The following is a 21,062-nucleotide window of genomic DNA, read 5'->3' as shown; positions in this document are numbered from 1 at the left end:
AGAAAGCCAATTAGCGGGTATCCATGCAATCTCATATCTCAATCAAGATGTTAAAGCACATCAAATAATCAACCTCGATAGACGATATGTGCATCTAATTAATTATTATGAATCATAATATAATTGACATTATTTTCATGTGCCTAAAGCAAAAGATTAGCGTAATACATTTCCTTTGCCAAAATAGAAAACTAAGTGTAAAGTTTTTCACTCACAAAAGTTTTTCTTTCTCAAAGAAGCAATAGAATCATATCACAAACCCAAACAAAAATCGAAAAGTAAAATTCCAACATAGTATTACGAACAAATTAAAATCCTAGAAGTAATATGGCTACTCCTCCAATGGTCATGTGACATAAGTATTATGAGTTAGAAATCACCATTTCCAGATTAACAGTATTTAGCTCTAATATGCTTGAAATTTAATTTCATGAGAACTCTAAGATATAGTAATTATTACCTTCCTAATATACATGTCTAACTTTTATAGTAATTATGTTATAACTTATAGAACCACTAAAAAGTTATTTAATGGACTAAATATTAGCATCTAATGGTCCTACCTTGTTTCATCCACAACAAACTAATATATAACTCCTGCAATTCATGATAGTAAGTACAACAGTCGAAAGGAATAAATTACATAAAATTTTGAAGGATTTAAGAGTAAGTGAGCAAACCAATAGTTTATTTTTATTTTAATATATTAGTATATCTTCAAGTTTAAGTTATGATAGACCCCAGATGCATACCTCGGATTGCACTATGAATTCACAATATTACCTTTCATTTTCGTGACTAGATATAGAAAGACCATACGAAAATTTTGCTGCAGCGCTTCAACTTGTATGCCGAATTTTGTGGCTTACTTTGAAGTTAAAGAAGACCAAAACATTGTTGAAAAACATAACGTGACTAAAATGGTCAATATAAGCAAACTGATCAACATGGCATATGAAATGCCGAAGGTATATAATGGCTCAACAATCATCATATATCAATGATTCTGGATAGTCCACTTTCCGTAATTCCACCATAAACTTAGTTATCTCTGTCCTTTAGGGATGATATAAATAAAATATCAGAGAATCGTGCTGATAACACTTAACTCAAAGTAATAATATAAAACAAGAAATAGACAAGAATGTAGGGAGAAAGAGATGAGAGGTTCTTATTTCTTCTATGTATTAGTGTGTATAACATCACTTCTCATCCTCTATTTATAGTATTACATGACATTGAGAGGTCCTACCTTATCTCTGCTCCTTTAGGGGATGATATAAATATGACATTAAACATTTGAGATCATGGAGGAAGATCATGGGGAGGTTATGAAGATATGAGAATTACAACCATAATTCCATAAGTATTGGAGTAGTGAGAGTTATGGAGATAATAAAGAAGAGTAGTGGGTATTACTCTTTTATGAGTTATGGACCTCCACCATTAGATAATTATTTATAACAAACATTTAATATTAAGCAAAACTAAAAAAGAGCAAGAACAAACACATAAAAAGGAAAAGAAGACATTTACAAACAAATAATTCTAGTAACCTCCCTATGTCTCCTCGTTCAAACCCACTCTTTACCCCAAATTAAGGCAGACCAAACAACATATACATTCATCATTTTAATCCGCCGTTTGAAGCTAATTCAAGTTTAAATGAATTAAAAAAAACTACATGTTCAATTTTTGTTCTTATATTTTGAAAATAAATTTAGCTGCCCCAAAAATTCATAGCGCGAGCGTGCAGCTGCTTCAGCGTATCGAAATCAATTTTAAGGATAATTCCAAAATTAGTATAGTAGGACGTCAACTTCTAAGAAGCTTGCTTTAACAGTACAACATTTTTATTGTCAAAGGTAAATAAATCAAAAATTGGGGAGCTCTCCTGTGTAAAGACGGAGCTAAAATTTGAAGTTTATGGTTATGAATTTGTTATTAAATTTATACGGTCAAACTCCTCTATAACAGTTTCATTTGTTTCAAATTTTTTGGTTATTATAGTTAAACGATGTTATAAAGAACATATATTATAACATAACATGAGAATTGGTTCCATAAAAAATTTAACTTTTATAACAAATGATTGTTATATCATGTTGCTATATGGAGGTCTGACTGTATTTGTATATATTTTATAATTTTAAATATAAATATAAAATTTAAGTAAAAATTAATGTGTTCCTCCAAATAAGAAGCTAGTGCTTTCCCTCAATGCATGCTCCCATACAAAAGAAAAATATGAACAGTGTGACTTCTCGTGAATTTTCTTGCCAACATAACTCTTTTTGTTTCATTTCCTCTCTTTCCTCATTCAATTTCACCCTCTTTCTCTCGTGCTCTTCAAAGCTTGTTTTTGGTAATAATCGACTTATCTTCCATTGTTTTCTTCTACTTTATCCTTGTATTTCACTTCAACCTTCTCTCCTTTAAACGCATAATATACAGTTGAAATAAACCTACTTATCTTCGGTTCAATGAAATTTTCAGCTCTCCCTTTGCTTTGATCACTTTTCAGGTTGCTCCTTCATCCCTTTCTATATGTATATTTTTTTTTTTCATTTTCTGAATTTTTGCACCTAATTGTTTTGGTTATGCATGACATATTGTGGACAATAACAAGCTTAGGTTGTTTTTTCTTTTCTTTTTTTTAAAAAAAAATTGCTTACAAGAAACCTACAAGTTGGTTCTATTGTACTCATCGTCCTAATTTACGTGAGTGTGTTTGACTAAGCACAATGTTTAAGAAAAAAAAAACTTTTAAAATCTATCATAAAAAAAAAGGGTCATCCCGGTTTACTAAGCTCCCGATGTGCGGGCTCTGTGGTCTAAAGCAAATCATAATATTTATGTGACTTTAAATCATCTCATTAAGGTAAAATAAGATGTTTAAAGTTAAAATTATTTCTAAATATGAAGATAAGGGATGGACCGAAAAGTAAAGAGTCTAACCAAAATTTGGACAGAAGGAGTATTATGTTTTTCTTCTGGTTTTTGCTATTTGTTGATGAAGTTTATTTATTTATTTATTTATTTTTGAGTTGTGAGAATAGCTTTGTTGATTTGCCTTGTATTAATTATGTAGGACAAGTTCGTGTTTATGCAATCAAATTGAAGATAATATTTTGAATGTTTTTTGGCATTCCCACTTTTTCTTCTGCTTCTTTTATGTTGTTTTTCAAATGAGTATAAGTTATATACACCGTCAGTATAAAAAATATTTTTACACCATCATTATGATGGATGATAGAGTCAGCTGATCAGGATTGATAAAATATGCAAGAAAAGTTACATAAGTAGGAAATAAACTTGTGCTCTAAATTTGTGTTTAATATGTTCCCTGGAGGTGGTTGTCTTCCTTAGTAGGATGTAAACTAACAAATTTATCAACATTTATTTTCTTTAACTTGTGAACAGCTAGCTGTAATTGCAATCATAAAATTGATCCTTACAATGTCTTAAAGTGTCCAATTTATTATCTACTAATATTTCTGGACTTTCACTGTTTGCATCAGGCAATGAATGCTGGACGCAAGTACACAGTACTGTCTTTGCTCTCGTTCATCATTTGGAGTTGAATATGATCGCTCGCCATTTTGGAGGGTTTCTGATGTACTGTTTGATGTGTGTACTTCTTTCTCTTGATATTGCTTTGCGGGAAATGGGCTAGGTAGTTACCGGTGGACGCATTAAACTGTGTTTTTCTCGGTCTTATATATAGTTTTCTAGGAAGAATGGCTAGGTTGCCTGGTAGTAGTGAGATTACAGAGTCAATGGAGGATCCTGCATCTAAAATGAGTGAAGATGCGCAAATGCATCATCACATGAAGTGTATGAAAAAATATTGTATTGAAGATGATATTAATAAACTGTTTGAGGCGATAGAGATTAGGAATTGCAATAGGGGTGTGAGTAAGTCGAAAAGGGGTGTCAAAGATGTAATGAGTAAAAGCGCGATGAAGAGGCCAATGAGATCTAGCCCCTCTCGTGCATCAGGCATAGGAATTTCTGAGCCTGTAAATTTGAAGCAGGCCTTGAGAGGATTATGCATCTCTCAGGCATCAGAGCTGGCTGCCGTGAAGAAGCAATTGTCAAACGCATCCAAGTTGTCTACAGTCCCAGAAATGGGGGCTGTCAAGAGACTGTACAGGGCTGTTTTGGTTGAGAGCAAAGGCCCTAATCATCATGTTGATGGAGGCGTAGGGAATTTGATGCAGATATCGCTCGTCCTAGAGAGGAGGATGTCAGATTCTTCAGTTAAAAGTCCTGAATCTGAGAATGTGCCAGCTCAAGAACAATCTACTTTTGTCACTTATACAACCAATCTGCCCGAAGATGCAATGAAACATAAGGCAAGTAAAATACAAGCAGAAAGTGAGGCTTTTTGTCCGGCAATTGATATTGGTTGCGATTACCTGAAAGAAGTGTCTGGCCAGAAAAAGACATTGGAGTTACTACATTCTTCAACTGCCAGTTGTACTGATAAAATGGAATTAGTACAAGATCAGGTGGTTCCTGCTGTAGATGAAGCTCGAACAGCTGCAATTGTAGCTGACAGGGAGCACGAACGAGATTTAAAGTTTTTGTCTCGCTCATCTATATTTAGTGCAGGAAATAAAGTCATCAAGCCTACTTCTAGCAGCCCAAGTTTGATGAACCCAGTTTTCAGAAGCAAAATGTTTTCTAAGAAGAAAGTCTTATCTGCTTTTGTCAGCAGTTCCAAGCAATCTAATGGTGGAATTGATAGTGATTTGGCTTGTCGTACAAGTGAGTTTCCTTGTGAGACACCTGAATATGCTCCGAGAAATAGTCAGAAAGAAGAGGATAAGGAATCTCCAGCTTCCTGTGGTGTAAGTAGCATAGAAGTTAGTTCTTCTGCTCTGAAGTCTGGTGTTGCTAAACTAGTTGTGAGCTCAAGGAGTTGTAACAGAGAAAGAAGTATACTTACAAAAGCTGATGAAAGATCGGGGTCAAAGATAAAGGGGCAGATGTCTCAAAGTTCGAAGAGTAGTATTGGGGATTATAGCAGCACCACAAGCCTTAGCGATGAAAGCTATCTCAGTGGGTCTAGTCGCAGTGGTTATCGGCCTCATATGTCAAAAGATTTAAGATGGAAAGCTATTATTTGTGTTCAGAAGCAGCATGGAAACATTGGCTTAAGGAATTTTAAGCTGCTCAGAAAACTTGGAGGTGGGGATATTGGGAATGTTTATCTTTCTGAGCTAACGGGCACAAACTGTATCTTTGCTGTGAAAGTTATGGATAATGACCTCCTGACCAGCAAGAGGAAGATGACGAGAGCTCAGACTGAAAAAGAAATTCTTCAAATACTCGATCATCCGTTTCTTCCTACACTCTATGCCCATTTTACTAATGAGAAATACTCGTGTTTAGTGATGGATTATTGTCCAGGTGGTGATCTGCATGTACTCCGACAAAAACAACCAAGCAAGAATTTCTCTGAACAAGCTGCCAGGTAATTTTTCTGGCTTAGGGTACTTTAAAGAGGCTGAAGACTTATAAGAGTTAGAAGTGCCTTTAATAAGGGGAAAAAAGTTCTCTTAAACCTCAGGGTTTAAGAGAAAGTGATAAGATATCCTCTTTACCAATTTCCAGGTTAATCTATTAAAGTTGTTTTTATAAGATAATTGGCCAACCAAAATAATCAATTTGCATTACAGCTGTTTGCTTTTTTCTGCTATTCAGTTGAACCAAAAATTGATTTCTTGATTGGACCATACCATAAAAATTGAGATGAAGATTTTCATTCCCTATAACTTTGGATCTTCACACTAATTGTGACTTGGTCAAGGGAGGTAATGAAACTACTTGTTCTAATGAGTGAGTTTCTGTATCTTTAAAGGGTCGGCGTGGCAATTTTTAGAAAACTTCAAGGGATCTAATCTGCCAACCAAAAATTTGCTGCTCTTTCCTTGATGTTTTAACTTCTGTTTCTTCTCCTTTTTGGTCTTCCCATTTTGCCCCATTAAGCATTGGTCTTGTGTCTTTGGCAGAACTCTGTGAATTTATGGCAAGTGTTGCTTTCAGGGGAAGACAATCAATAATTAGATTGCTAAATAGGAGTACTAGCTAATATCAAAACATTTAGCAGCAAAATGATAGAATGCATGTCAGTTGATTCAGTTCAATGTAAAGAGGGGAAAGGAGAAAAATATAGCATCTTAGGAATACAAATGCTGAATTTATGTAGTGAATAGGTGGAAGTAATGAAAATGAGCTTCCATTTCTCTTGCATCCCTTCTTATAACATTACCATGCTTGCATGCCATATCCTAACTGGATACCCACTATATATGGAGATTATTTTCTGGTTAATTAATTTCCAAAGAAATGAGTTGGGATATGCAACCTGTGTTTTGAGCCTTTCATCTCTCCAGATTTTAAGATGGCTTCTTGTGATTTTGTTCAACATTTTAAGGTGAGACATGGTAAGTTATATGTTTTAACTTTCGACTGTTATTTGCTGTGTGCAGATTTTATGTTGCTGAAGTTCTTCTTGCATTGGAATACCTTCACCTGCTTGGAGTTGTCTACCGTGACTTAAAACCCGAGAATGTATTGGTCCGAGAAGATGGTCATATCATGCTCTCTGATTTTGATTTGTCTCTAAGATGCGCTGTTAATCCTACCTTGCTGAAATCATCTTCTCCTGTCATTGAGCCTTCAAAGAAGTCTAGTCAGTGCTCAGTATCCAGCTGCATTGATCCCTTCTGCTTAAATCCATCCTGGCAAGTATCCTGCTTCAGCCCCAGGTTTTTATCTGCTGCAGCAAAGACGCGTAAGCTAAAGGCTGATCTACCTGCACAAGTCTCACCTCTACCGCAGCTTGTTGTAGAGCCAACAAATGCTCGATCCAACTCATTCGTAGGAACGCACGAGTACTTGGCTCCAGAGATTATCAAAGGGGAAGGTCATGGCAGTGCAGTAGATTGGTGGACCTTCGGAATCTTTTTGTATGAGCTTTTATATGGAAGGACTCCTTTCAAAGGGCTAGCAAATGAGAATACACTGGCCAATGTGGTTTCTCAATGTCTTAAGTTTCCAGAAAGTCCTACTGTTAGTTCTCATGCAAGAGATTTAATCAAAAGGTTGCTGCAGAAGGAACCTGAGAATAGGTTAGGAGCTGTGAGAGGGGCAGCAGAAATAAAGCAGCATCCATTCTTTGACGGACTCAACTGGGCGTTAATTCGATGCTCACCACCTCCAGAAATACCTAGATCCTACGACTTGGCAAATGTCTTCCCTGATGCAAACCAACAACATAAGGAGAGCAGTAAGTGTCAAAATGAGTTAAAAAATATAGGTGAGATCAATATTGAGTTTGAGATGTTTTAGCAATACTGTAGGTTTGAAAAAGTATAGGTTTGGTGTTCCATTTTAACATAATGTGTGTAATCTAAGTAACTAATTGATATAGGTCATATAGTGTACATGTTCCACAATAGGTAATGTTTCATAAACTGTGGTATGTATCAAAGCAATGTAACCTGATGCTCAATTGGAATGGAAAACTGAAATCTCTAGCAAGGTATCAAATTTTCCTAGTTCCTCATTAGACAAACCGCGATTGTTTCTATATTTTGTCTCGTTTTAACTTTCATTTGCAAATAAGTGAGAATGTAGGTATAATGTATTTGTTTCAAACAGAAAGTTAACTCTGTCATAACTCTAAATATTTTTTCAACAACAAAAAAATAAATTATGTCTAAAAAGATTAGCAGAGTATCAAGAAGAACAACCTAATAATTAAAGGAAAGAAAAAAAAGTGCGAGACCAACCTAAAATTCACAAAAATAACAACACTTCAATCCCAAAATTAATTGTATAGATTTTTTATATTTATTCTAATTTTCAGTCTAAATTCTAAAATTTGCCTTTTAAAATAATTTCTCATTTCTCAAATATCTTTAGCTTTATTTATTCGTACGTTACCAGAACTTTTGTCCAAGACCAACCACCATTGCAAACATCCAAGGAGCTGAGTGATGAGTTCCTTATTGTATACTACGCTGACTATCCCAACAACCTCAAAATTACCAAACTACCACTACTCTCACTCTCTGAAATTCCCATTTCTAACCTTTCGTCTTCCTTCTAAATACCCATTTCTTCAAAACTCAGACCCTCTTGTAAAAAGCCATAAAAGACTAATAATCAAAGCTTCAATGGCATCCCAAGAATCAAACACAGAAGCAAATTCACAGCAGACTAAACCATTCTCTGTCCTCTTTGTGTGTCTTGGTAACATATGCAGAAGCCCAGCTGCTGAAGGTGTCTTTACTGATTTGGTCAAAAAAAGAGGACTTGATTCCAAGTTCAAGATTGATTCTGCTGGTACTATTAATTACCATGAGGTATTGCAAATTGGGTGTCTGTGAAATTTGTATATTTTTTTAAAAATTTAAAGTTTGGAACTTTCTTGAAATTGATTGTGCTGGTACTATTAATTATCTTGAGGTATAGCAAATTGGGTGTCTTTAAGATTTATAGAAGTTTATAAAGTTAGGAACTTTCTTGGAATTGATCATGTTTAAGATTGATTCAGCTAGTACTATTAATTTTTTTTTGATTTGCACCGGGTGTCCGAGTCTCTTTGAGCCCCGACTAATCCCGGGGTGCACAAGCCCTCGGCAAGGAGTTTTCCGCAAGTGCACCACGGTTAATTCAGGTTTTACCCAGTCCGATGGCCCTCAGAAATTGTTTGCACCCAGTGGGTTTCGAACTTGAGACCTTGAAAGGGAGCAAACCCCAAGGCTCAAGTCAATTGTTACCAGGCCAACCCTGAGGGTTCAGCTAGTACTATTAATTATCATGAGGTTTGGCCAATTGGGTGTCTGTAAAAATTGTAAAATCTAATAAAGTTTGGAACTTTCTTGGAAATTGATCATGTTTTAGATTGATTGAGCTGGTACTATTAATTATCATGAGGTATAGCCAATTGGGTGTCTGTAAAAATTATAAGTTTTTATGGTTTTGAAGCTTTCTTGAAATTGATTTTGTTTATTCTGTTCTTGTTTTTTAAGGGAAATGAAGCTGACCCAAGAATGAGGGCTGCTGCTAAAAGGCGTGGAATTGCGATAACTTCTATATCTAGGCCAATTAGGCCTTCTGATTTCAAAGATTTTGATCTCATTCTTGCTATGGATGAGCAAAACAAAGGTAGGTTTTTGCACAATCCTATGTCAAATTCTTGGAGATTTATTTTTTAGCTTTTCTTTCTTATTGGTTCTTTTCATGCTTTGTTCTACCCTTTGGGGTTGTTTGGTACGCGGGATAAGGAGGATAAGGTGTGAGATTAAATTTATACCATGTTTGGTTGACGGTATAAGTTATATCCCACCTTATCCCATCAAACTTGGGGATTATATTATTCCACCTTCCAGGTGGGGTATAATCCCGGGATAATTTAGTCCACATACCAAACGACCCCTTTATGTTAAGCTACACAACTTCTTGTGATAATGTTGATTATTTGAACATATGTACTGTATCAAGAACTGATATTTTTCCCCTCATAGCTGATATACTTGGAGCTTTGGAGAGGTGGATCCATAGAGAGACATTACCAGCTGATGCACCTGAAAAGGTTTGCTAATATATAGATCTTACGCTGGTATTCGTTATCAAGTGCAATTCTTAAGTCTGTTGTCCTCAAAGTGCATTTAACGTTCAGGTTCGCTTGATGTGTTCCTATTGTAAGAAGCATGAAGAAACTGAAGTTCCAGACCCTTACTATGGTGGAGCTCAAGGTTTTGAGAAGGTAATGTTTGATAATCCGTCTTTTCTTGTTAAGGCATGAGAAATAACCCAAAAGCTGCCTGATTTTCACATTTTAGATGGCTATACAGGAGAAACTCACTAGTGCTTATTTTGTTAACTTTTGGAGCATTATGATATCTAACATAGAAGGTTATGTTCTATTGGCTTGAATTAGGAAGTTAATTCACAAGACTATGCCAATTTATACCTCAAACAATGCAGCAGCAAAAATGAATCATGGATAATAAACACAATTGTTAACTACATTTTCATGGAAAGAATGGATAATAAACAGGAGACATCATTGAGTTTGTTCTCAACGCTTTAGGAGAATGAAGAGAAAACTTAAGTTTTTGTGTTTTCCTAAATTATGAGCCTGACCTACTATACTTAGTTTATGTGTTATCTATAATACAGCCTGCTGTCATTTTCTTATGGTAGAAGACTATTCTCGAAAAACTAGTGCTATTTGAAATATGCACACAATACTTATCTGCACATGCATTAATACCCAATGCAAAAGCAATTTATCTAGCTTCTCACCTCATATTACCTTTCATCTTAATAGCTTAGGCTGCACGGAGAAGAAAGAAACTAAAGAATGTCTCTTGAGTTATATCCCGTGTAGCTAACTATCCCGTGAATTCATTCATTAACTCCCTTATCCTGACATCAACCCTCCCGAACACCTCCTTGTTCCATTCCCTTTTAAGAGCTTCAGTTTGTTTGGTAGACGAAATGACTCCAGTGACTGATAACTTCCTCACCACTGTGACTTCCTACCTCCAAAACCCCTCTTTCAACTACGTGTCAAACGTGAAAGGAGACTGTGTTCTTCTCATTTTGGTAGAGTCTAAAATGATGGATTATTGGTCTGAAACAAATCTGAGGAAAGGTACTTGAACCATGTTTGGCACCATCTCCTCCTAAGTGGTGGGAACCAAGAATCTGTCATCCTGATTTTGACCTTGATCGGTGTTATCAAAGGCGCGCTTAAGCCCTGAAGTGAGGCTCAAAACATGTTGAGCGCTTCACCTCGCTTAGCGGGCACTTTAGTTTTGTCATTGAGGCTCTAAGTCATACTTTTCCTTGCCAATGAGCGTAATCCTGAAGAGGCGACACTAAACAATTGATATTTCACTTTATCGTGAATTTTCTTCAATTTATTTATCCATATATTTGGTATTCATGCTTATTTAATATATTAGTCTTGGACTACACATATATATTTGTAGTTTTTCTCCATTTGCGTCTTTCTCCGTTAAAGCCCATGCTCTATTTGCGTTTTGCGCTTAAAGCCCAACAGACCTTAGAACTTTTTTGCGCTTTTCGCTTTTGATAACACTGACCTTGATTCGTCCACCCTGGTCCACATGAACTTTGCACCTTACGATGGAAGGTCTACAATCGGAGGCACTGAAGTTTATGTTATATACGCTCGAATGAAATCAAGAAACTTGTATATCCCTCTCAATAGTCTTGCACTTCTTCTACTATTGTTGTTCTTTTGTTTAATTTCGTAACAATTTTTAATATGTCAATCTGATTATGCCTGCTATGATCGTTTGCCATTTTTAAAAGAATTTAGTTTTTTTTTATCAGCAGACTTCAGCACAAGACTCGAGACTTTTATCTCCAGGATATCTTTTCCAGCTTTTCCACTTCTTTTAGCTCCATAGCAGCATCAACTTTCTCTGCCATTTCTCAGTTTGATATATCCGTTTCCTCCTGATATTACCAAAACCATTATTTTATTCAGCAAATGTGTAATCTTCTTCTCAGGGCATCCAAAAGGAATTAGTGTTTTGCTCCTCAGTTTTAACTTAGTAGCTTCAGTGTCCTAGCCAAAACATTATCAGGACTCTCCTATCTACAAACAAGTCCCACCAACCGTTAACCATGTGAGCAAACCCCTCGGATTCCACCCTCCATGTTTTAAAATCTAAAGTAGGACTTTTTCCTCTGTCAGATCATACCTCATTTCTCTTCTTGCTTTTCATAGAACCTACATGTATTATGAAATAAGTCCTACATATGCGTCCTGATGCTTGTTTTGTCATCCCATTTTCATAAGCCTTAGTTGCTTATAGGTGTCTTCAAGATAGAATACAGGACAATAGAGTCCTAAAATATACGCTATTGACAAGAATCATTTTGAAATATTTGGTTAGGAAAAATCCAAGGAGGTATTTTGGCGAACTTTTGCGAAGTCCTTGAATTTGTGAAAAGAATTGAAAAGGAAATTTAGATACGATTGTAGTTTCCCAAGGTCTTCTCAATAAGCCGGGAACAATTTTCTTTTCTTCCTGTTGAATGATTTCTAGAGAAAGTGACAGGAAAATAGGCGGATCCAGAATTTAAAATCTATGGGTTCAATCTTTAAGGTTCCATTTTTTTTTTTTGGCAATTAAAGATTTGTCTATTAATTACCAAGAAACAGTACATATCCAAGGGTAAACACCAATTTCCCTTTCCAGTTCTTAGCATTCTTAGCATTGAACCTATTGTACTTTAAACATTATTTGGGTTCAGACATACCATTTCTTGCAATTTTGATGATTTTTTATATATGAATTTATGCTCCGCGCCGAAAGCACTGGGTTCGGATGAACCCAGGGCATCGACTCTACAACCGCTCCTGGCCAGGAAAGCCTTTTCTTTAAAAGCAAAAGCTCCTTTGCAGTGATAAGAATTTCTGCAAGTGGACACTTCTGAAGCTCTTAAAAGACCCTATTAATTTAATATTATGGTGTTTTGTTGCTACTGCCTTTATATTATGTGTCGACATAGTCTATGTTGCTGGGGACTCTTCATTTTAGCATCCAAACCCATGTCGACACGACACTGGTACTAGTAAGGGTGTGGGATTCGTACCAGGTGTGGTCGATCGAGATCTGGTACTTTGACCACAATCTATGGACAAATTTGAGGAACAATGAAAAATGAAGATTGAATTTTAGCTGCTGCCTGCAGTGTATAGTGCCTACAACTTGAGAAATTCTCAAATTGAAAGATTATATTATTGACTGTACTCCATAACCTATAAGTTTCCCACAGAATATCTCTCATAAATTAGGATATTTTTATAGATCAATTTTTAGAATTTTAAATTATTTTTAGCCGAATTCCGTCACTCGTATCCATACCTGGATCCACATCCCTGAATCTTAAAATTTTAGATTATGAAGGATTCGACCTCTAGATATGCACTCGGATGGGATAACCCGCAATCGAGTCCGAACAACATAGGGCAAAGTTTGCTTTTGTTAGCCATTGTTCTTGTGGTTGATGCTCACTGCCAGCAACAAGCATCTAATGCTTAACCCCGCCATTTCTTGCTCACAGGTACTGGATCTGCTCGAAGATGCTTGTGATTCACTGTTGGAAAGCATTGTGGCTGAGAACAAAATTTAGGTTCATAGGTTTATTTTTATCACCAGTATTCTTACTGCCAACTGGGCAGTTGGTTATTCAAAGCATATAGTATGCACTATTTGCTCATTGTTTGAACTACAGGGACTTGTAAAGCCAGATTCCAGTATTCTGGGTATGCAATGTTCTGTGTTTATTGTTTAGATGACTAGGTCAAGCAAAGATCTGTACAAATATACAGAGGTGAATCTTGACACTACTCATGTACTTTGTCCTGTTGCCCACCTCTCCCCTTGGCTCGATCATGAAGAAGTCTTGTAGGAAAGATGATGCATTATCACATGCCAATTCTGCTTCAGATCTTTGGTCAAGAGAATTTTCGTCTTTTGCGCATGCTATTTTGTTCTATAGACATGCTGTAAAACTACTACATCAAAATTAAAAGAGCAAATGTATCTTCTTGACTGTAGCAGAGCATACAAGCTAAATACCATGGTCATGTGCATTTTTATCAAGTCCCAACTTCCATGAAGTGCTGGTGTTAATTTGGTGCTTGCATTTTTTTTTAGCAATTGGTGCTTGCATTTCACTTCCAATATGAAACTTTTTTTTCTTGTCAAGAGAGAGAAGTTTGACAAAATGCTTCTTTTGTTTAACGATTGACCATGCATTTTTATGGTAAAGGGGTTCTTAATGACACTTGTTTAGGTTGAACTTGAGCACCCTAGCATACTTGCCAGTTGGGAGGTCCTTATTCCACTTCAAATACTCCCCGAACAAGTTTTTCAATTTCAAATCCTCTATTTCAAGTGAAAGTTCAAAAAATGGACAAAATTGTAAAACATACATTGACTTGCAAATAATATTTCAATATCAGATAATACATGTGCAAGTGCATACTTAAAAATCCCTGTAATCTGCCATTGGTAAATGTTACTGATTGCTGCCGCGGAAAAGAAAGAAAAAAAGGTTCCCGGTTACTATTGTGGAGATAACTGCTCCAGCAGGGACAGGGAAGTGAAAATGGGAAAAGAAAATCAGATACAATGTGCTGGGATTTTGATGAATTTACAGAGGGAAAGTTGATACAGGACAGCACCTTCATATGCCATGTTGCCACAAATTTTCCATTATAGTAACTATACAAACGCTTTAGGACACATTTACAAACTATGTCTCAATCCCAAGCTGAGTTGGGATCGGATATATATGAATCTTCACTAACCATATCGTTACATTTAAGCTCATCTTAGACCAATATCACACAAAAGCTTAATTAACAAAAAGAAAATTTTCATATGATGAAAGACTGCTTAACTCCTTTTCGTGAACGTTTTCTCCTTGGGTTTGAACTCAGAATGCTTGAAAAGGCACTTAGAAGTTCTGTATCCTCCACATTGATTAAAATCTTTGCAGCTTCTGGATTGGCAATAAGTTGCTTTGCCACTAGATATCCTGCAATAGTCCACGTCTGAAAGAGACGTGCCTGTTTTCCGATGAACCCTCCTCGCCTTGTATCATAGTATTCCGGCCACCTGTCTCTCGCTAAGCGTCTCTCAGCAATCATAATTGCCTTTTCAGATATTTCTGGCCTCTTCATTTTTATGCATGCCACAGTCAACTGAAAACGGTTCACATATAAAATAATCAGCTCATCTTTACTGTGTTCGGATGAATCTCTTCCATGTTCGATTCTACTATATGTTAAAAACATTTATGTGAATGCTCAAATGAGATGACAGAATACTATTGCAGCTACAGTTATATACTTCTAATTTGCCTAGTTCTTATATTACGTCTAACACATGTATAACTCATGTGTTGCACACAGTTAAAAAGCATGACTTCAGTGCTAAAGATACATTTCTTAGTAGATAATCCAAAAAGACATGACAGCAATAAAAAGGGAATCAGTTTTCAAATATTTATGTTTCTTCTTATGCGTTTAAGGTAAAGGCATCTTCAAAGTTAAACCGTAAACAAACGGAACAGACACTTTTCCTTAATTACTGCATTATATGTCACCCTGAATTTTAAATTTTCCTTCCAACACAATGCAGTAAATCAAGCTTGTGAACATCTCTCATACATTTGTGGGTGAAACTCATAGTGGTCAATCTGTTAATCGGAATAAATTGACGGACTACTAAGCAATCATCGGGGCAAATATCTATGATGTTATTGCCTCAACAAGGGGGCGGGGGAGGGATTCACCTTTTACACGTGCATCGAGGCATCTGCCCCATCAGAGTCGGACTCAGGATTTGAAGGAAATCTGTTTTGTATATAGGGTGTCACTACTAATATATCAGTATTTTCTAAAAACATATACATGTATTCGTAGAAATTTTGCCGAACTTTCCTGATGCCGGTGACCCCTCTCTTGATAACATAGGTCTGCTAGGTCCGCCTCTGTGCCCCATGCGCCCATATCAATTTTCTCTCTTAAATTTTTTTAGTAAATATTTGACCCCACACACATATTTGTACAGTTACATACATATAATATTTATACATACGTACGTACGTACTAATATTTATACATACATACGTACGTACGTACATACATATTTAACTTTATATGTACATATATTATATTACATAGATATTTATACGCACACAGACACATACATGCATGTGTGTATAATATATTTTAACAAGATTATGTAAGATCTTGTGACGTACTATGATGTATGTATTGAATGTATGTTGTTAGATTCAGATATTTAACTTAGGTTTCGTACAATTTTGAATTTTGTATGATATTTTTGATGTATTTCCTATTTTTGCAAAATCAGTTTTAATTTATTATTAAATACCAAAAAAATTCATGGAGTTAAACCCCCTGCCTTAAGACTAATACTGCCCCATGATAGGTAAATCACTCCCTACCCTCTCCTTTTAAACAATGATTACCTCTGTTATTCAATAGACTAAACATCTGCCTATCACATGGGTTTGAAGTGAACAGCATTTGGTCAATCACAATCATTTCTGAAGGGAACTTCTCAAAATTTAGTCCCCTTCTTTCTCAGATAGGAAGTGATGGCAGCTATAAGTGCTGAAAGCATGAAATCAGAGGTAAGAATACTGAAGAATGGTAACTTACCTGCCAGAGCAAAGTTGGCCAGGATCCTCCGTTATGGTAAGACCAAGGCCTGCACCACGAGTATAAGAAAAAGTATAAGCGAGGAAAATTACAACGAGGATAGAAAACAATATGCACAAAATAAATAGAAAAGAAAATAAGGCATTACGTGTTTTTTGGATCACCGCCGGTAATAATGCGCCATTCCTGGCCCTCAAGAGCAGGATAACATATCTTCAGTGGCATATCAGCTACTAAGTCTTCCCATTTTGCTTCAATAAGATCTAAAATAGCATGTGACTGATCTATAGTAGCAAGACTGCTTACAATGGACCATAAGTTCCCAAGTGCAAAGAACCGGAAATCCATGTGAGCTGGCTGCAAGTTTCCAATAAGATAGCCTCCTTTACTAGGCATCCATTCCACCAGCCAGGGAGGAATTTGATCTGGATATATATTGAACTTGTTGATCGCATCATATGAATATTCCTCTGTTTTGTATCTATAAATCTCGTTCAATTTTTTCACATCGATCCAGTAGTATTCCCTGATATGAAATGACAATGCAAGCAGACGATTGTTAAGTGCCCTAACAAGGTCTGTTGATACCTCCTCTGGAGCAAGCATCTCTCGTGCGCAAAGTAAGGCTGAATAATATAACGCCTGCAAACCATGAAACATCACGCACATAGCTGGAAGAAGCAATGAAACTGAAAATAGAGTTTGTAACATGTACCCAACATATGTACAACCAATAGGCATGTCTGTAGTTACAGCAAGAAAAAACCTATTAACGGGATATTGACCATGTATTATGATTAGCTTAGAACCTGTAACGAGTATATAAACATGAATAATATGACAATTCCTTTCGTCTCCTTCTGGCCTATTTGTCAATAAAGGTAATTGTATCTGGATATTTATTTCTGGTGATAAACCTGCACTTTTTGCTGAGATCATTCAAATGATGGTGCCACTAACAGAGATTAAATATTGGGGAGGTCACTTACAATGGCATATGTAATCAGAGAGAACATACACCTTTCTTTTTAGAAACTAGAAGGTGAATATCATCCTCATATCATAGCAAAAAATTAGATGTTAGGTCTTTGACATGATTAATCAGAGAGGTCAGTCAGGCCCGACAGGTAAAATGTCAATAACAATGTTTCCAGTCCCAAGAAAGAGGAAAAAGATAAAACAAGATAGCAGCATACAGCTTATGGAGGAAGACAGTAAGGTAACAGCACTTTAGAGTTCAATACATCAATTAGAACTGATATCCTCTCTGTAAGCTAGAAGAAAAGTCATGATAGGAGGCTGGCGCATCTACTAATTTGAGCTCGAAAGAATGAATGAATGACATCAGATAAGTATGTAAAGCAACTTCAGATGACAGAAGTAAGATTTACCGGGAGAAAGAGAGGATAAAGAGAAGAAAAGTAAAACTCAGCCATCACTCCAGGGGAAAGTATAAATTTTTTTTAAAAGAAAAATCAGAATGAAGAAAGAATATATCTGAGGTAAAAATATCACAAATGACAAGCTTGCTTGCAGGCAAGAAAAAAAGGAAGGACCTGAATTTCCAGAGGGTGGCCATGGATTCCCATACGGCGATCTATCATGCAAGAACCATCGGTCACCAACAAAGTTGGAAACATATCAAAACCATCTGCAAGACATAACTTAAGGATCATCTTCATTCCAGTTTGGACATCAACCCTCTCCTGAAGAGAAAGATCTCCAGAGCATTTCCCATATGCTCGTAGCAGTATAATCCACCACAATCCTGGAGTTAATTAATAGAGTAAAAATATTCAGATAACCTTAAATTTTCTATACAAAATACATGCATCAAAAGTTACAAAAGGTCACCTGAATCAACAGGTGCAACTCGACCAATTGCTGCCTCACCAAAGTCTGGATCCAATACATCTTCTGTTGCAGATTCGTCATTATCAAGTGGAACAGTACGCACTTTGAAGCTGGCGGGCATCAGTCCTTGACCTGGACTATAGCAATCCATTGTTTTCTCCCAACTCTGTTTGGAATAGGACGAGATGCTTAGGGCAAAAAACTTATGAGAGCTAAACTTTTTCAACTTCACCAAGTTAAGTAAAGTGAATCTCCTTAATGAGTCTCACACATGTCCAATAGCATTTTTCTTACACATCACATGGGAAAACTACTTCTAACTAATGGCAACCTAAGGCCACATTTCAGGGAATTACTAAATCTATGTGACATCCTAGGAGAATCTCACATCGATAAAACACGGGAGATATGGTGGGTATATAAGTAAACATGCCTTAGACCCTAGTGACGCGTTTTAAAGCCGTGCGGGCCTAGGCCCAAAGCGGATAATATCACTAGTGGGTTGGGCTGTTACATATGATATCAGAGCCACTCCGCGTGCAACCTTGAACGATGGTGGGGCAAACCTCAGCGAGAACGCTGAGTCCCTAAAGGGGGTGTATGTGACACCCTAGGTGAATCCCACATAGATAAAATACGGGAGAGATGTTGGGTATATAAGTAAATAGGCTTTAGATCCTAGTGACACATTTTAAAGCCGTGCAGGCCTAGGCCCAAAACGGATAATATCACTAGTGAACTGGGCTGTTACAATCTCATTGCAGCTAATCGTACAACATGCAACGCCATGGAAGTTAAAGATAGATTATGCATGTTAGGAGTAATTGGTACATACATGAACAAGGAAAATTGCAAAAACTCAGTAAGTAGGGAAAGCATAAATAATGAGTTCACAAAGTTAACTTGGGCATAAAATGGCCAGCAGACCAGCAGATATTACATATAATTGCTTAATCCGAAGGAAATTTGCCAGCAGAATTGGCAATGTAGAGACACTATCTTCCATAGTAAGGAGACTAGTTTGGGATCAGGACGAGCCAAAATTGTCTTTATGTAACAGGCAACACACATCCTGAATCACCATAAACAAGTAAATATGACAAAAGCGACACGTTCCAATATGAAACAGGTAAAGCTGAAACCTGCAACTGAAGTGTGTGAAGTATGAAATTCCTCACGATATCATATTCTCCTTTTAGTAGGAACGCTATCCCAGAAGGTATAAAATCACGTATAAATACTTGATCATAGTTTAGCATAGTTGCTTCACTTGGATCATTAGCAGCTATAGTTCCAACTGGGGTGCCACAGTAATAAACCATGGCTGCTCGCAAGAAATGCCACGCTTCATCTTCAATAGAGTCCGTGTTGGTCCTAGGAAAAGCACTATTAACCGTGGCAGCAGTTTTCAAACCTTTACTGAAAAGCTGAGCTCCATTTTCCTGCTTAATCATCTGTTCATCTTGAGCATGATTTGGAATTTTTGAACTGATTGCGTGAATTGACCTCCCATTTCCATTCTTAATGATTGCCTCATTGAATCTTTCAGGTTGTTGGCAATTGCAGATCAATGATTTGGAGCGACTACGAAGCTTTTCTCCGCCAAAAACACTATGTATGCCGCGAAAAGCATTTAAACTTGAGCATTTTTTCCACTTACTTAAACCCTTGATCTGCTGATACCGCATGTCCCCAAAATTTCTACTTTTTAAACAATGCTCATAGCAAAGTAGAGAACTCGACTTCGCCAAGATTGAACTTGTTCGGAATTGACATGAAAACTCCCCGGATAAAAAGTGAAGGGCTGCTTCTGAAGCCCCCATTTTTAGTAAGAATCTGAAATTGATGATGCCTTCAGCTTTGCAACTATAGTAATAACTTCTGGATTTAATCAGTGCATTTGCATAAAATAGCATAATTTAATTCAGAAAAAGGACAACTTTAACATGAACCAATAAATTGCCTAAAATTGGTGACAAAATTACCCGGTACCTATGTTGGTGAGAGGTAGCCGGTACTCGGTGGAATAGTCGAGGTGCACGCTAGCCATCCAGACACCACTTAAAAAAACATGAACCTATATATTCAAATTGGCAAGTTCAAGAATTAAACAAGCTAAACAGACATATAAACCAATTCTTGCTGTCACAGTTGTTGCTTTTCTAAATAAAATCGGAGTGACAACTGCAAAGGGTCAATACCCTTAAACACAAAGACCCCTTTTAATGGACATTTCAGCAAAATGATGGATAAAACTGGAACCATCATATCAGTTTAAAAGCCAAGAAAACTTCAATAAGCATAAGAAAAGATCACAGTTTTCTCAAAGATCTAACCTTTGGAAACTAAAGAGATATTCTTAAACATGCTCAGTGAAGCAGTCAGATAAACACTGTGATTTTTCAGAAGGGAAAGGTGGAGGAGAAAAGAAGAGAGCACTAATACAAAGATATGTGGTGACAAGAAAAAGGGGTTGAATTTGCTTACCTAGTTTACAAGATTGGAATATGATTATAAAGATGTTTGCTTTATTGGTTAAAGGTAAAATCTTCCAGAAATATATCTTGGGGTTTTCTGAAATTTCTGGGGAAATCTTGAGGCTTAGTTCTCCTTTTCAGTGAATCCAGTAGCTGGGAAGTTTATAGTTTATTTGTTTGATTTTACCGTGAAGCCCACGTCAATTAGCAAGAGGACACGTATAACCATTTACATTATTTTCGATTTGCAAGAATTTTGGGTTTTAGTGTCAATAAATAAGAGAAAATCCTACTGAAAACATTAGAAGTATGAATGAAGGAGAATTACATCAATGTTGCCAATTGACAAATTTTGTTGTGGACCATACAATTGTTTCCAGTGTCTCCTTGACAAAGCTATAATCTTTTTTGGCTTATATAGTTTGGTGAAATTTGAGAAAAAAGGAGAATACATTTTTTGTTTA

At 36.4% G+C, this 21,062-nt stretch overlaps 3 protein-coding genes across 8 annotated transcripts; 2 read left to right on the top strand and 1 right to left on the bottom strand.

The window, feature by feature from the left end:
- The first annotated feature begins 2,251 nt into the window (after positions 1–2,251).
- LOC104100477 (serine/threonine-protein kinase D6PKL1-like) lies at positions 2,252–7,554 on the top strand. The gene is made up of 3 exons (XM_009607713.4): positions 2,252–2,524; positions 3,522–5,482; positions 6,501–7,554. Exons 2-3 carry the CDS (start codon positions 3,741–3,743, stop codon positions 7,360–7,362), a joined length of 2,604 nt encoding a protein of 867 aa, XP_009606008.1. The 5' UTR covers positions 2,252–2,524; positions 3,522–3,740; the 3' UTR covers positions 7,363–7,554.
- Positions 7,555–7,969: 415 nt separating this feature from the next.
- Positions 7,970–13,673, top strand: LOC104100476 (uncharacterized). The gene is made up of 5 exons (XM_009607711.4): positions 7,970–8,381; positions 9,051–9,186; positions 9,546–9,613; positions 9,701–9,787; positions 13,132–13,673. The coding sequence occupies exons 1-5, from the start codon at positions 8,013–8,015 to the stop codon at positions 13,198–13,200; spliced, it is 729 nt and encodes a 242-aa protein (XP_009606006.1). The 5' UTR covers positions 7,970–8,012; the 3' UTR covers positions 13,201–13,673.
- A 522-nt stretch (positions 13,674–14,195) lies between these two features.
- Positions 14,196–20,846, bottom strand: LOC104100474 (neutral/alkaline invertase 3, chloroplastic-like). 6 transcript variants are annotated; one of them, XM_009607705.4, is made up of 8 exons: positions 20,609–20,846; positions 20,107–20,198; positions 19,264–19,957; positions 18,122–18,287; positions 17,824–18,035; positions 16,416–16,909; positions 16,268–16,316; positions 14,196–14,779 (listed from the first exon to the last, which is right to left on the bottom strand). In XM_009607705.4, exons 2-8 carry the CDS (start codon positions 20,169–20,171, stop codon positions 14,453–14,455), a joined length of 2,007 nt encoding a protein of 668 aa, XP_009606000.1. In that variant the 5' UTR covers positions 20,172–20,198; positions 20,609–20,846; the 3' UTR covers positions 14,196–14,452. The 6 variants fall into 6 exon arrangements, with proteins under 6 accessions (XP_009606000.1, XP_070044223.1, XP_009606005.1 ...); XM_070188122.1 differs by lacking the exon at positions 20,609–20,846 and adding an exon at positions 20,458–20,602; XM_009607710.4 differs by lacking the exon at positions 20,107–20,198 and having other exon boundaries at positions 20,609–20,843.
- Between the last annotated feature and the right edge of the window lie 216 nt (positions 20,847–21,062).

The sequence above is a fragment of the Nicotiana tomentosiformis genome, chromosome 11, assembly GCF_000390325.3.
Source record: "Nicotiana tomentosiformis chromosome 11, ASM39032v3, whole genome shotgun sequence".
NCBI classification, from domain to species: domain Eukaryota; kingdom Viridiplantae; phylum Streptophyta; class Magnoliopsida; order Solanales; family Solanaceae; genus Nicotiana; species Nicotiana tomentosiformis.
Note: the sequence above shows the minus strand (reverse complement) of the source record. Positions and strands in the feature narration are given on the sequence as shown.

What these genes read in the sequence shown, in the direction of transcription:
- LOC104100476 (XM_009607711.4), top strand. Translation starts at nt 8,013, where the DNA reads ATGAGTTCCTTATTGTATACTACGCTGACTATCCCAACAACCTCAAAA. An exon ending in GTACTATTAATTACCATGAG is followed by an intron (nt 8,382 to 9,050) that starts GTATTGCAAATT and finishes TTGTTTTTTAAG; the next exon opens with GGAAATGAAGCTGACCCAAG. An exon ending in TATGGATGAGCAAAACAAAG is followed by an intron (nt 9,187 to 9,545) that starts GTAGGTTTTTGC and finishes TTCCCCTCATAG; the next exon opens with CTGATATACTTGGAGCTTTG.
- LOC104100474 (XM_070188121.1), bottom strand. Translation starts at nt 20,037, where the DNA reads ATGCTATTTTATGCAAATGCACTGATTAAATCCAGAAGTTATTACTAT. An exon ending in AGTTGCACCTGTTGATTCAG is followed by an intron (nt 18,036 to 18,121) that starts GTGACCTTTTGT and finishes AATTAACTCCAG; the next exon opens with GATTGTGGTGGATTATACTG. An exon ending in GGCGGTGATCCAAAAAACAC is followed by an intron (nt 16,317 to 16,415) that starts GTAATGCCTTAT and finishes CTCGTGGTGCAG; the next exon opens with GCCTTGGTCTTACCATAACG.
- LOC104100477 (XM_009607713.4), top strand. Translation starts at nt 3,741, where the DNA reads ATGGCTAGGTTGCCTGGTAGTAGTGAGATTACAGAGTCAATGGAGGAT. An exon ending in TTCTCTGAACAAGCTGCCAG is followed by an intron (nt 5,483 to 6,500) that starts GTAATTTTTCTG and finishes TGCTGTGTGCAG; the next exon opens with ATTTTATGTTGCTGAAGTTC.